The sequence below is a fragment of the Bufo gargarizans genome, chromosome 1 (genome assembly GCF_014858855.1).
Source record: "Bufo gargarizans isolate SCDJY-AF-19 chromosome 1, ASM1485885v1, whole genome shotgun sequence".
NCBI lineage: Eukaryota > Metazoa > Chordata > Amphibia > Anura > Bufonidae > Bufo > Bufo gargarizans.
In genome coordinates, this window is record NC_058080.1 from 209,927,368 (window position 1) to 209,941,970 (window position 14,603).

The 14,603-nt window shown below is 48.2% G+C and overlaps 1 protein-coding gene across 1 annotated transcript in view; it reads right to left on the minus strand.

The window, feature by feature from the left end:
* Window positions 1-14,603, minus strand: part of LARP1B (La ribonucleoprotein 1B) — a 68,329-nt gene that overhangs the window by 20,104 nt on the left and 33,622 nt on the right. Inside the window, exons 13-15 of the mRNA XM_044301076.1 lie at window positions 13,950-14,080; window positions 12,834-12,940; window positions 9,649-9,809 (exon numbers count right to left, since the gene is read on the minus strand). Coding sequence (XP_044157011.1) covers window positions 9,649-9,809; window positions 12,834-12,940; window positions 13,950-14,080 — 399 coding nt within the window. The remainder of the gene's footprint in view (window positions 1-9,648; window positions 9,810-12,833; window positions 12,941-13,949; window positions 14,081-14,603) is intronic.

Sequence of the window (14,603 nt, forward strand, 5' to 3'; positions counted from 1 at the left end):
TCCTCATTGGAGGACACAGACTTTGACCATAGGACGTTACAGAGCAGTTCCCAAGGGTGGGCATAACAAGCAATCCTCCAGTCAAAATGAGGACTGCCGTCTGCAAAACTATGCAACAAGAGACGCGCAAGCAGGCGCAAACTCTATAAAACTTAGAAACAGTAGCTGCCTTGCACACCTGAAGGGCCAAGCCCCCGTGATGCACTGCCCAAGAGGCCCCCACTGCCCGAGCCGAATGAGCAGTCACCCGGTCCTTAACGCGGTACGCTTCCACAATAGCCAAACAAATCCATGGGGAAATTGAAGTCTTTGACGCCGCCAGCCCTCGTCTCTGCCCCCCTGGAATCGCAAACAGGGAACCAGTCTGCCTGAAAGATGCCGTCTGGGACCGATAGACTCGAACATCTCGTACCAAATCCAGGGTATGGAGAAACTGCTCCCGAGGATGAGATGGGTCCAGATAAAATGAAGGGAGAATAATCTCCTCATTTAGATGGAATGCCGACACCACAGGGTGAAGGACCACCTTATCCTGATGGAGGATCAAGAAAGGCGACCGACATGACAGCCGCGAGTTCCGACATTCTACATATAGAAGTAATTGCAACTAAAAAAGCCACCTTATAAGAAAGGAAGCGCAGCGACACCTGCTGCAAAGGCTCAAACAGAGAAGATTGGAGAGCGTTGAGCACTAGATTAAGATCCCAAGGATCCAACATGGGATGCAAAGGGGGGCGCAGCATGCGCCACCCCCTGCAGAAAAGTCTGAACCGCTGAAAGCAAAGCCAAATTCCGCTGAAAAAGAATGGAGATTCTGGAAGACAACAGCTTCCTCGACCGAATCATGGTCTGGACGACCGCACCTGAAAAACCCAAAGCCTTCAGTACGGCGGCTTCAACAGTTAAATGCAGCAACCCTAATTCGGGTGAAAGATCAGCCACTGCGACAGCAGGTCCTCCCGAAGAGGAAGACACCAAAGTTAGTCAGCAAGAAGGGCGACTAGGGACGCGTGCCACACCCAGCAAGGCCAATCTGGGGCCACGGGAATCACGGTCTAGTATCATGCCCAGATAAGTCAAACGCTGAGATGGATAAAGACAAGACTTTTGCCTGTTCAGGATCCATCCGAAGCGCTCCAGTATGTCTAGAACAATGCTCAAGCTGTCTGCCGTCCCCTGGAACGTCAGACCCTTCACCAGGATGTCGTCCAAGTAAGGTATTGCCGTGATTCCCCTGACATGGAGAAGGGCCATGACTGCAGCCAGAACCTTCGTAAAGACCCTGGGAGCTGTGGCCAGGCCGAACGCGAGGGTTACAAACTGGTAGTGAAAGGGAACCACTGCGAACCGGAGAAACCTCTGATGACTGACGCATAAGGGCACATCAAGATAAGCGTCCTTTAGGTCTATCGAGGACAGGTACTCCCCAGGTTGCATGGACGCAATGACCGACCTCAGTGACTCCACCCGGAATCTGCAGACGGAAAGGAAACGGTAAAACCCCTGAAAACGGTCTTTCGCAGGAAGCGGAACAATCACACCTTGCTGCAGCAGCAGCGTGTGAATTGCCAGAAAAAAAAGAATCTGCGGCTGCGGGAGAGGCCAGAGGAGACGACCAAAAAAAAAAAAAAAAAGGCGGACTGAGGGGAGGACTTTAAGTCTAGCTTGTAACCCTCTGCAATGACCTCCCCCTACCCACGCATCTGAGACGTGAGCCAGGCAAACATGCTGAAACACATGAAAGCGGCCCGCCCACCAGAACGGAGGGCGCCGGGAGCCATCCGTGATGCAGAGGAGTTCTTAGGATTAAAGGACTTTGAGCCCGGTTGACGGGAGCGCCAGGAAGGACGAGGCTTGAAGGAAGGTTTGCGCTTCAAATCCATCACCGACTTGTTGGAGTGCCTCTTGGGGCTGGAAAAACTCAGAAAGGAACGGAAAAAAAAATTAAAAAAAATAAAGCCTTCCGCTTTTTTGACCTATTAGACTACCCCCTGTTCTGTGGTAAATGGGTGCTCTTACCAGCTGTAGCGTCCGAAATTATCTCATCCAGGTGCTTACCAAAAAGTCTGCTGCCAGCAAAGGGGAGGGCCGTCAGGGTCCACTTTGAAGCATCTGCCGCCCAGCAAGAAAGCCATAGGGTACGGCGAATAGCCACCAAAAGGGCCGACGTGCGTGCCATCAGCCTGGCCGCGTCCAAAGATGCTTCACAAATATATGCACTGGCATGCGAGAGCTGCAGGGCCACATCTGCGAGTTCCCCCGAGGGGACTTACGAGTCAAGACCCCGACGTAAATTACTTACCCACTCCCCCATAGCCTTGCTCACCCATGTAGAGGCAAATACCGGCTGCAGCGCTGTGCCCACTGCTTCAAAGGCAGATTTTGCAAACGCTTCCAGCTTCTTATCTTTGATATCAGAGAAAGAAGCCCCATCCACCATTGGCAAGGTAGTATGTTTAGCCAAGCGGGAAACTGGCGGGTCCACTATAGGTGGAGCCGACCATTTCGTAGTCAAATCCTCCGGAAAAGGACGTTCAAGCTTTTTGGCAACATAAAATGTCTATCAGAGAAATTCCACTCCTTGGCGAGAGAGAGGAATCAAAACGCCTGGTGGTTGGGGAAACACTTGTGCGAGCGATAGGATCTTCTAAAGGAAAAACTTGAGCTGGCAGATAAAGGTGCAGGATCCTCAACCTGCAACGTAATTAGATTGTCCTCCATGAAGGACAGTTTGGACGACTGACCCTCCGGCGAGACAACATCCTCATCTGACCCCCTCTCCTCAGAACATGCCTCTTCCACTGGTGACACATCAGAGTGAGACTCTAGTAGGAGGAGAAGAGGCCGAGGAAACAGGAAAGACAGACACCTTTTTGGGGGAGGATGTTCTGGCATGTTTTGTGGGACGGCCACGATGGGCACGCGCCCCATGATCCCCAGAGTCGGACCGGTCAGAGGACTGACTTGCCGACAAACGCCCCAATATATCAACAAGACCTCCTGTACCACCCTAGACAGGGAACGCACCCATTCCAGTTCTTCCGTTGGTTTGGCAGCAGGAAGCAACAGGTCCGGAACGAGCCACTTGATAGCAGCGCAGCACACGCAAAGTAGGGGGAATCTGAGGGGATGGAAATTTTGCGCGACACGAAGCACAAGCAAAATGACGCTCCAAAGGGACCGCCTGCTTCGGGACCTGGGTTCAGACATAATTACACCCGTGGCACCCCAATGAGGAAAAGGGGAAGGTTAGGCCCTGTAAGAAGGGACAAAACAACACTTACCCAGCCTGTATCCCTCCAAGCAGCAAGCCAGTCCATCAGCGTCCCACCAGGTGCTTTGAATCAAAAAGCAAGAGCGAGGAAACTCACCAGCCCACCCCCAAAGTGACGCTGGCCGCCAGGCCAGCCGTCCACCTCTGTTTTCACCAACCCCGACTCCCCTTCCCCATCGCCAGAAACCTGCCGCATTTCGTGGCCGAATCAATCCAGCGGCCGGGGAAAACTACAGGCCACACAAAAAGCCAGGGCCTCAATTAACTATCGGCCTCGGAACCCTGCCGAAACCAGAAGCAGCGCTCAGAGGAGGAAACTCCTCCCCCTGGTGTTCAGGAGGACACCGCCGGACCAAGGAACCCGCAGGAGGATGCGCTGCGGCGTGCGGCCACACAGCAGGAGCATCCCCATGAGTCCTGCATGCTGGCCCTGGAAGATGGACGCCCCCTAGGTGCCATTTAACATTTAAAGGGCTCTCCTTGCTGGCCAGAGTACAGGGAGACCACATGGGGAGCACTTTGGTCAGTCTCCAAACTTTATACTCACCGGTCCCACATTTTCTGCCCCCCTGGCTCCAGCCGGATCACAACCTTCGGTGTGCGGCCCTTGGTGAGGGACACTACACCGGAAACAGAGGGGACATGCGGTGGGCGGCCGTGGTGATCTGAAGGCTGGTGGGATGCAGAGGTTTTTACAGGAATCTCTGGTCCTCCTTTTTTTCTGGAGCATAGGAAGGAGCAGGGAATTTGGGTGACCCCCCCTTGTCTCCCGTCTCCTGGGTGGGAGTGCAGGCAGTTTTACGGACTGCCTGAAACTCCCGCTAAAAAGGTAAAAACAAAAAAAAGGTATGCCTTCTACAGACACCAAGCTAAAACTGATTTAGCTTAGTCTCTGCATGAAGGGTATAGCTGAAGAGGGAGGAGCTTACACTGTGTGTGTGCTTAGTGTCCGCCTCCTAGCGGCAACAGCTATACCCATGGTCAAAGCCTGTGTCCCCCAATGAGACGGATGATAAATCATTTTTTTTTTTTTATGTATAGGGACAGTGTGCTTTGTAATACACTTTATTAGGGAACTATGTTTCTTCTCAGCGTTCCTCTGGTCTCCTTATCCCAGCCTGTGCCTCCTTGCCCCAACCCCGCTTCCCTAACTGTATAACAGAACTTACAAAAAATTAAGTGACCTGCTTTGCTGCCAGCACTCTCCTGTACCTTCGTAGCATACTTCTGGTTAGCACTGGTAATACAGGAAGAAGAGCAAAGTTGCTGCATTCAGGGCTGACACTAACTATTCAGGGACACAGTACACCGTCATTGTAGAAAGCTGCAGCCCTGCTTTTCTCCCTTTCTTCCCAGCACTATCCAGAGACGCGCTGAAAAGGTCTATTATACGTTTAGGGAAGTAGGGCTAAGGTAAGGAGAACAGAGGCAGGTTGAGAAGCCTGCTCCTGCACCTAGCGTTTTCTCAGAGATCCTCAGAGATGCAAAGGAAAAACTTTACACACAGTTTTGTAATAAAGATGAAAGGGGTTGTGAAGTGTCAGATATTGATGATCAGCTGTTTGAAATTGCCTTGTGACAGCACTGTCACTGCTCGTGGCAGCACTGCATCTTCAGCGTTTACCTGAACGTTGTCTAGCTTCTAGCAGTGTAATTAGTTTTCTCTCCTATTCAAGTGAATGGGAAAAGAAGCTGTAATTCCACTGCACTGTTGCTACAAGCGGGACAACGTTCAGGTAAACAATGAAAAGGATGCAGCGCTCTCACAAGCACTGCAGCCTCTTTAAATAGCTTATTGTTGCAGATGACATGTGTAAGACCCCCACTGACTTTATAATGACATATCCTGAAGATAGGTCATCAATATCAGAGTACAAAACCCATTTAACCCTTCCCTAATAAAGTGTATTACAAAATGAGATTTTTGTGAACTCGCCTGTAAAATCCCTTTCTCGCCGAGTTTTCATTGGGGGACACAAGACCGTGGGTATAGCTGCTGCCACTAGGAGGAGACACTAGACTCGAACTGTTAACTCCCTTCCTGCAGGCTATACCCCCTCCAGCCAGGAGAGAGCATATCAGTTTGTGCTCAAGCAGTAGGAGAACAAAACAGAGATAAGCAGAATAAAAATACACAACAAATGCCAGTGGTCCGAAACAAACCAAGGACGCACCTAGCTAACCCATTGCTAAACATTAGCATCAAAAGGAAAAATTCATACTGGGTGGGTGCTGTGTCCCCCAATTAAAACTCAGCGAGAAAGATTTTACAGACGAGTTCACAAAAAATCAAATTTTCTCGCTCGTTATCATTGGGGGACAGAGGACTTTGGGACGTCCCAAAGCAGTCCACAGGGAGGGAAGAGCCCACACCTATTGAAAAAAAAAAACGCCCTCACGGAAGCTCAGGACACTACAGCCTGCAAGACCTTGCGGCCAAGGCTGCATACGCCGATGCAAAAGTGTGCACCTGGTAAAACTTGATGAACTTGTGCAAGGAGGACAAAGTCGCTGCCTTGTACAACTATGATGCTAACGCAAAATGGAGATGAACACAAGAAGTCCCGAATGCTGGTCGGGTGTACCGTAACTCTGCTGGGCGGTGCCTTGCCCTGGGAGCGGAATGCCTCAGCAACTGTCAAACATATACACCTGGAAAGTCCCCCTTGGAGGCCGCTGAGCTTTTACAAGGACCTCCAGGAATAAGTAGGCAAGAGTACGGAAGACGGACAGAGCTAATCATGGACAAGCAAACCTTCCGAGCCAGAATCCCATGGCTGATGGAGAGCTTGCTCTCTAGAATGCAAGGGAAACTGAAAACAATGTCTGTGTTTACGTGGAAGGCTGTGACTACCTTTAGCGAAAAAGAAGGTATTGGGTGGAGCACTGCCTTATGTGGGTGCATGACGAGAAAAAAATAAATAAAATGTACGTACAAGAAAAGCGCTACCAACTCCGAAATTCGCCGGGCGGATGAGCCTGCCACCGGGAATGCCACCTTCCCAGAAAGAAAAAAAATGGGAAAAGAAGACGTTGCAGAGAGAGGTCATGTTCCTAACTGAAAAGCCACCAGACGACCTACAGGTCGATTGACAAAACCAGGTACCGGGCCTCAACTCTGGAAGCAGAACCAAAAGTCCAGGACCGCAGGATCCTCCTTGCTAAAGAGAAACGCTCCCTAGGAAGCGGTAAATTGGTAGACCAATGCCCCCAGAGGCGTAGAGGCTTGTGATGAGACTTCTAGCTGGAGAAGCTGGTTGATAAACCACAGAGAAAAACGCATGCACAACCGCAGGCCAAAGAACCAGTACCTGGGAGATGGGTAGAAGTAAAGCAGATATGAGGATCACCGGCCGTGGGAAGCCTCGTTAGCGACCACATATTGACAGAGTGGCAACACTGCCTGACAGGGAAAAATGAACTGGACCAAGATGATAGAAATACTCTTGCTGGGTGGAGTGCGATAACTACGTCCAACGCCCCTCAACTCGAGGAGGAAGAAGAAATAGAAAGGGTGTTCCGTTCCAGGAAAGAAACGTCTATCAGTGGTGGCAAGACGTGACAGCAACCCCGCTCTGTCTGGCGTGGGGAGTCTCGTAGTCTACCCATGGAATGGGCAGTGAAAAAGTATGACCATCATAGGACTGACATGACAGACAAGGTAGTAACGTAGGAGCTTGCGGGGTGGCTGTGAACCCTGAGCCAGAGAAGGAAAAAAAAAAAAGCCCATTCCCTATCTGAGACTGGCACTATACAGAAGTAGCCAAGGATTTAGTGGCTGTGCAAAAACTCTGCCTGGGGACGAAGCCATGCAAGGTGAGCCACAACTCTATTGCTAGCGCCATACCCCAGCAGAGGAGGGGGCCACATCGCAGAGGCCACCGAATACAGTGCTAGAAGAATCCGCCACCTGACGAAGGAGCCATAGTATGTAGTGGTAACGCAAATACTACTCTCACAGTAGTAGCCACCGCCTGCTCTGTCAGCGCGGAACTGAGGGGCGGGGGGGCCTGAGACTATCCCGTAGAAGCCATGGCACCATACTGTCCCAGTTAAGTAGAGCTAACCTTAAACACCCTACCTGGAAAGGGCGCTGAACAGGAGCAACTGCCAAAGCTAGCGACAAACTCGAGCACTGACGTAAAGCTGCACCTGTGGAGGAGAACACGCTGTAGTAGCTAAATCAGAGTGCCAGCATAACCACTTTCCCAGATAAAGAGGAGTGGTGGATAGAGAATACAGAGTCACAGAAACACTCGACTTGCTGGAAAGTACTCACCATATTATGTGCAATGGCGTACGCACTACGTATTAATGAGGACAATATCATGACCGACAAACAGTGGAGGCCCATGGAGATTTGGGGGGGGGGGGGGGTCTCTAGGACACAAGTGTTGCTAGGTAACCCCCTGAGAAGACAGAGGATGTTATAATCATGTCCCAAAACAACACCGAAAAGAAAAAGGATACAATGTGGAAAGTCACCGTATCCACTGGCGGCACCCATATACCACTAGATGAAGAGTACCGGGTACCAACTGTTGCCACGCTCCGCTTGTGAAAGGAGCTAAGGCGGCATAGTTGAATTGCAGCATCCCAAGATGCTTAGTTATCCCCCCGTTAGCGGATCACTTGTGGAAGGGGGTAATGCAACAGGAAGCACGGTGATGGCAAAGCGACTGATGAAAGTGCAATACTCTGCCTATGGAAGGGGATAGCGAGACAGTCAGGACCGTATCCAATGGTAGTGCAATTACCCTACCTATGGAAGTTGGTAATGCATATGGCAAACACTTAAGCCAGTGGTAGTGTAATTACTCCACCTATGAAGGGGGGTTAATATCTACGGCGGGAACTAGTGCATATGGCGAGTCCTGTACCCCGTGGGAGTGCAATTACTGCACCTAAGGGGGTAATACATACAGCACACACTGTAACCAGTGATAATGTCATCGCGCCACCTATGGAAGGGGCTAATGCATACGTCCGGAACTGAAACCAGTGTAATTGTACTTCGTCCACCTATGGCAGGGGACAATGTATAAGGCAAGTACTGTATCCCGAAGTAGTGCAATTACTCGGCCTATGGAAAGGGGAAATGCATACAAGTACTGCTGGCTACCGTAGACGCAATCTTGGGAGATTGCTTGGCGCCCGCTTCCGAAAAGGGCAGATTATGGCTTTGGATATCAGGGAACCTTATTTGCCCCCCCCCCCCCCCCCCCCCGACTGCTCGGCCGCCCGACGTGAGCTAGAGTCACCATCGGCACAGAGGGGGAGTGAGCGGGCCTGCCTTCAGAGGTCCTGGGCTACTACAAGTGGAGCCTGGTGCCCATTAACCCTATAGACCCCTTAGAACAATTGCTGCCAAAAGGGGGAGGTAGGGAGGGGGAAGGGGGTTAACCATACTTACCTAGTCTCTTCACCCTCCCTAAGTGGACCCACAAGGTCACCTTTTCCAGCAGGGTCACCTCCTCAGCAGCTGGCACCGGAGTGGCAGGAGTCTGGTATGGCGGGAGGGTCTTTTTCTTTGGCGGATCTAGGTGACCCCTTTGCTGGCGGGAAGCAGGGGAGCTGGGCTGCCCTGGATCCTCCTTTTGCTTCTGTGGGGAGGTCGAGCGGTGAGGGGCTCCGACACCGGCCTTGCTCCCCGGTATAACAGAGAGGCTGGGCGACTGTTTCCCAAAGCTAAAAGGGAAAAATTAAAAATAAAAAAATATTATTCAAACGGAGAAGCCACCCTGCTTAAGGCAGGGAGGTCTGCCTCCTACAGACACCAAGCTAAAACGGATATGCTCTCTCCTGGCTGGAGGGAGTATAGCCTGCAGGGGAGGAGTTAACAGTTCTAGGCTAGTGTCGCCTCCTAGTGGCAGTAGCTATAGCCACGGTCCTGTGTCCCCCCAATAATAACGAGCGAGAAAAACACATAACACAAAAAGCTCTGAAAAATGAAATGTGGTATCTGGTTGTTTTGAGCAACTAATGTCATGACTAAGAGTGGGTTGCACGCTCAAAACATGTACAAGATTAAAAGCTTTTAGATTTTATTCACCAATGCTGGATGCACTGCCCTCTCTGGGCACCTGCACAGGAAGCGCACTGAATGTAGGCAGACTATTATAGCTAAAGTACATGAAAGATATACTATATTGGACTGTAGTATTCAGGTTAGGTTGTGTGTTGGCACTTTGCAATAAATAAGTGAGGTTTGGCTTGCAGTTTGGGCACTCTGTCTGTAAAAGGTTTGCCATCACTGGCCTACACCATGATTAGTATTAACATCTGACTGATGGAATGTCTGAAGAAACCTCTTGAATAAATTCATTATCCTCCAAATCAAGTAATTGCTGTAAAGCACACCATTTGTAGCTTACCATTTAAGCACCTCCGCCGATACTTATGGTACACCTGCTGTGTATATCCATTTTCTTTCAACAGTTCATGAGAAGGGTGCTGGAACTTGGGGAGAGAGTGAGGGGTGCAGCCATAACTCCCTACAAGCAGAGTCCCATCTGATGGAGAAGCATTGGAACTGCTGTAAAAAAAAAAAAATAAAAAAAAAAAAATTGATTTCATTGTGTAAATCCTCTGCCTAAGGACTCATTTACAACACTGTATCCGTTTTTGAGGACCGCGAAGCATGGATACCAGCTGTGTGCTTTTCACATTTTGCAGAACAGAACATCCTTCTCCACGATAGAAATGCCCATTCTTGTCCACAGCAAATACAAAAAATATATACCACAGCACTCATGTCTTCTCTTCATCATTCCAATGTTTAATCACAGCAATGTTTTGACCGGTGTGGTCTTTTTCAAGGCTTGAAAAAGGCCACACCGGTCGAAACATTGCTGTGATTTGGTGATTAAACGTTGGAATGATGAAGACAGAGTGCCGTGGTATATCTTTTGTATTTGCCGAGATGGGGTGCTACGGACTGGCACCTGACACTGCGGGCACCACCACTGAATGACCCAAGTGTTGTGCTGCTACATCTTTTTTGTTTATTCTTGTCCTCAAATACGGGCAAGAATAGGACATGTTCAATCTTATTTGTGGGGCCACGGAACAGAATGGGTCCGCATCCGATGATGAAAATTGCAGAAATGGACAGAAAGATACGGTTTTGTGACTGGACCCCAATAAATAGCTTTTGATCTTGAGAAACATAGGAGATAAGATAACATGTAGGTCCTTCACACAACTGCTAAATGAATAGAATCTAGTTGACCCGAGCACCCTGCTACAGACCTGAAGTGATGTCACATAGTATTGGCAAGGTACATTAACTCAGCAGACACATGCACGTTTCCCTGTGGACACTTCCAACCGACCGTGTGGATTACAAGAGAAAAACCTGAGGATTGGTGTAAATTAGGATTCTCCGGGCAGTCCAACAGTATAGGTCAAAACCTGTACTGAGCGCACACTATATACAGTTCTGCACACGTTTTTACAGGTAGCTCCATATCGCCATGTGAATCTGGGGTATAACTGTTTAAGTTCCCCGACAGCACTGTTTTGGTGTTTTACAGTTGTGTCCCAAAGTATAACTTGGTAGAGGCCAGAGTAGTGTATATTATCCTGCAGAAACACTTCCTTGCAGGGGTTTTCAACCTTCTAACTGCATTTTCAATATGCCCCGCAAAGTGTATTACTCATCTGTTCCAGTGCTGAGCCTCCACTCCTCACTCCTTCTGGTGCCCGGCTTGTAAATTTCTAAACTGGGTGACGTGCAGCTGCAGCGACATTGCACTTGGTGACACATCAACAGGACAGTGAATAGCTGCAGGGATGCATGTAACCCCAACCACAAGTTACATGCAAGGGACTGGAAGGAGCAAGGAACAGTGCTAGAATGGAGCAGTAGCGAACAAGTGAGTGGATTTTTTTTTTTTTTGTGGTATACCTTTTTGCGAGTCATATTGAAAATTGGGTTAGAAGATGGAAAACAGTTAAAGGAAGAAAAAAAAAAAAAAAAAAAAGAGGAGGAGGATGCAAGCACATTTTGATCAATATTATATAACACAGGCATGCCCAACCTGCGGCCCTCTAGCTGTTGTAAAACTACAACTCCCACCATGCCCTGCTGTAGGCTGATAGCCATAGGCTGTCCGGGCATGCTGGGAGTTGTAGTTTTGCAACAGCTGGAGGGCCGCAGGTTGGGCATCCCTGATATAACAGATCCCAAACATCATTTGTGTGCTCCGCCTCTACCCTCCTCTCTTTTGAAAGATATGTGTATACTCCCAATCCCCTACCCCCCATAATCCGTAGCACCCCATAATCACCCAGATTAAGACCAATTTTTATCCCCAGATAGTTGATTTGGTCTTCTTCAGTCAGCACTTTAATATTAGCATTGGTCCCGCTTGTTTCAAAAGGACCTAGCAGGAGCAATGTCAACTTGTTCCAGTTTATTTAGAAACCGGAGAAGACACTGAATTAATCTATAATTTGGATTACCTGTTGGAGTTCTTTAGAGCAGTCCTTCAAAAATATCAGAATGTCATCGGGCTATAGGTGGATTTTATCAGTCACCCGCCCCCCCCCCAATCCCTCCATCGCCTCCTCGGACCTGATTTTACTTGCCAATGGCTCCAAAAAGATGGCAAACAGCAGGAGGGAGAGTGGGCAACATTGCCTAGTGCCTCGTTCCAAAGGGATATCTATGGAGGAGACCCCATTGATTTTAACTCTAGCTATAGGCTCTGCATAAAGAAGCTGCGTAAAATTGCTGCCCAAGTTCATCTGGCACATTATCTGCCAGAGGAAAGGCCACTCGACCCTGTCGAACGCTTTGGCAGCGTGAAGCGACAGGATAGAGCCGCCCCCGCCCCCCCCCCCCCCTTCCGCCTGCCAGATTGAATATTGAGAAACTCTATGAATATTTGACTGTATATGTCTCCCCAGGATAAAACCCGTCTGATCTGGGTGAATTAGCTTTTTTTATTATATTCTTAACAAGGGTGGCAGTTTACCATCTCATCACCCCGCCCAGCTCATCAATATTCACTTAGCTGGGCGGCGGCTACAACTCTCCCGACTCAAGTGCCCGGCGGATGCGCATAAAGCAGAGGCTGCAGCGCTCTGTACGCAGGCGCGATGTGACCCCGGCCGGGCGCATGCGCTGAAGATTGGACGGAGGACGTGCCCAGAGGATTGAATGGGCCATGCGCAGGATCGTGAGTCGGGAGAGTTGTAGCCGCCGCCCAGCTAAGTAAATATTGATGAGCTGGGTGGGGCTTCAGAACGGCAGTTGGGAGCGGCTGGCTGGGCGCATTTTGACATGAAACGCCGCCCCTTGGGCAGATTGGTGACCGGACAAGCAGGTTATAAAACTTTATATTTCGGTATTTATAAGGTGGACAGAGGGGATACTTAGATGATTTAAATAGAATTTAGAAGACCTGTACTGACATATATACCTAAATATGCTAATTGGGCCTGTCAGTGTCCCTTTAAACTGGGCAATTTAAAAATAGCATTTAAGATTCTTCAACAAAACTCATGACACAAACAAGTACATAACTCCATTACCAGGCAAGACATGCACTACCTGACAGAAGATGTTCTTGGTCTGTGTTCCATGGAATCCATTACCCAACCAACATTAAATTCAACAGGTGGATTTGAACTGTGCCGGGTCTTCCTCTTTCTTGGAGTCTACAATAACCAATGAGATGCCAGATCATGTGACTTAGTAGGACGGATCTAGCTTAAAGATCGTAATAAAATTGGGTGAAGGCAGACAATGTGATAACAAAAGAATTGATATTCACCTGTTAGATCCACTGGTGTTCCAGCACCACCATTCTGTAATTTCACAGCAGCTAGATTGCCAAAGGCTTGGGACAGCTGAGGTCAGTGATTGGCTGCATCGGTCACATGGATCGACAGGAACGTCACCACTGCAGCCAAGTAATCAAAGACTGACAGGGAGTACTAGAGTGGCAGCACGGGGCGGCAGCGCATCTAACAGATGAGTATTCGTTCTGGTATTTTTTTTTTTTTTTTGTATAATTGTCTTTTTATTAGAGAAAAAAGTACAATAGTAAAAGTGCATTTTTACAATTTCTCATGTAAACAATTAACTATCTGGAATTTTAAATGGATGAGATAACCGAAGTGAGAATACAAATGCAGCTTCATACATCCAATCATAACAAGCCATAATAGGCCCCCGAAACCGTATAGGTGAATCTCACTTAACAAAATGATAGTACACACTTATAAAGACGAAAAGGGAGAGTAGACGCGACAAGACACAAAAGGATAAACATACCAAGAGGGGGAGGAGAATATTAGTCGCTCTTATCAAAGAAAGAGTCCCAAGGTTGCCAAACCTTATTAAACTTATCTACTGTGTTATTAATAATTGCTGTCAGATACTCCATTCTTCTAATTTCCGCAACACTAGCAATCAGATCTAATTTAGTAGGTATGTCCTGTCTCTTCCAAAACTGGGCAATAAGGCGTTTTGTCGCTGACAATACATGAAGTGCCAGGTATTTTTTTTTTTTATTATCACATTGCTTGCCTTCACCCTAATGTTTTATGATCTCAGACAAACCCCAACATAAAACCGCCCAAGTCCTAACAACTCTGATACATAAGAAAAAAGGGAAGGGTTTTTACTTATGGAGAAAAAGGTCTATGCTTTCATGCATTTTACCTGGACATCAATCGATTTGGCTTCTTTCACAACAGGGTAAAACCTTGGGGTTTTAGTAGGATCTAGCAGACGTGGAGTACGTGGGGTCTTGGGTGTTCTGGAAGGGTGGGACACTGGTGATTCTGGAACAACTGTAGATATGAAAGTACAATGCAATTATCTGATTTTAAACTACACATGAAATGTTTTTATCATAATGAAATTTCTCATCCGTATTGATGAATATTACATACAGGATGTCCAAACATCTGCTATGTATTTTCCTGGAAAATATGGTAAGTAGATACTAAACAGCAAGAAAAAAAAGAATGCAGAAAATGGTGACCGTGTTAAAGAAACAATTTCAGCGCCAAGAGTGCATGCTACCACTGGAAGTATCCAGATACTGGACATTTAGACATTCCATTAGTCCGAGATGCTGGATGATTAGTGGCTTTGGTGCATAATGCCAAACTTGATATTTTACCTGGACATCTGCTTGAAGTCCTGCAAAGGTTTCAAAATTCCAGTATCCCAGACAACACTCTTAAAGAGGTTGTCCAGTTTTGGGACACTTTTAGCTGTGGGCACCAGTACATAATACCTGTTGGAAAAAATAAATAAAAAATATCATACTCACCTGCCCCCCGTCGCTCTATTCCATCTACCCGTCTC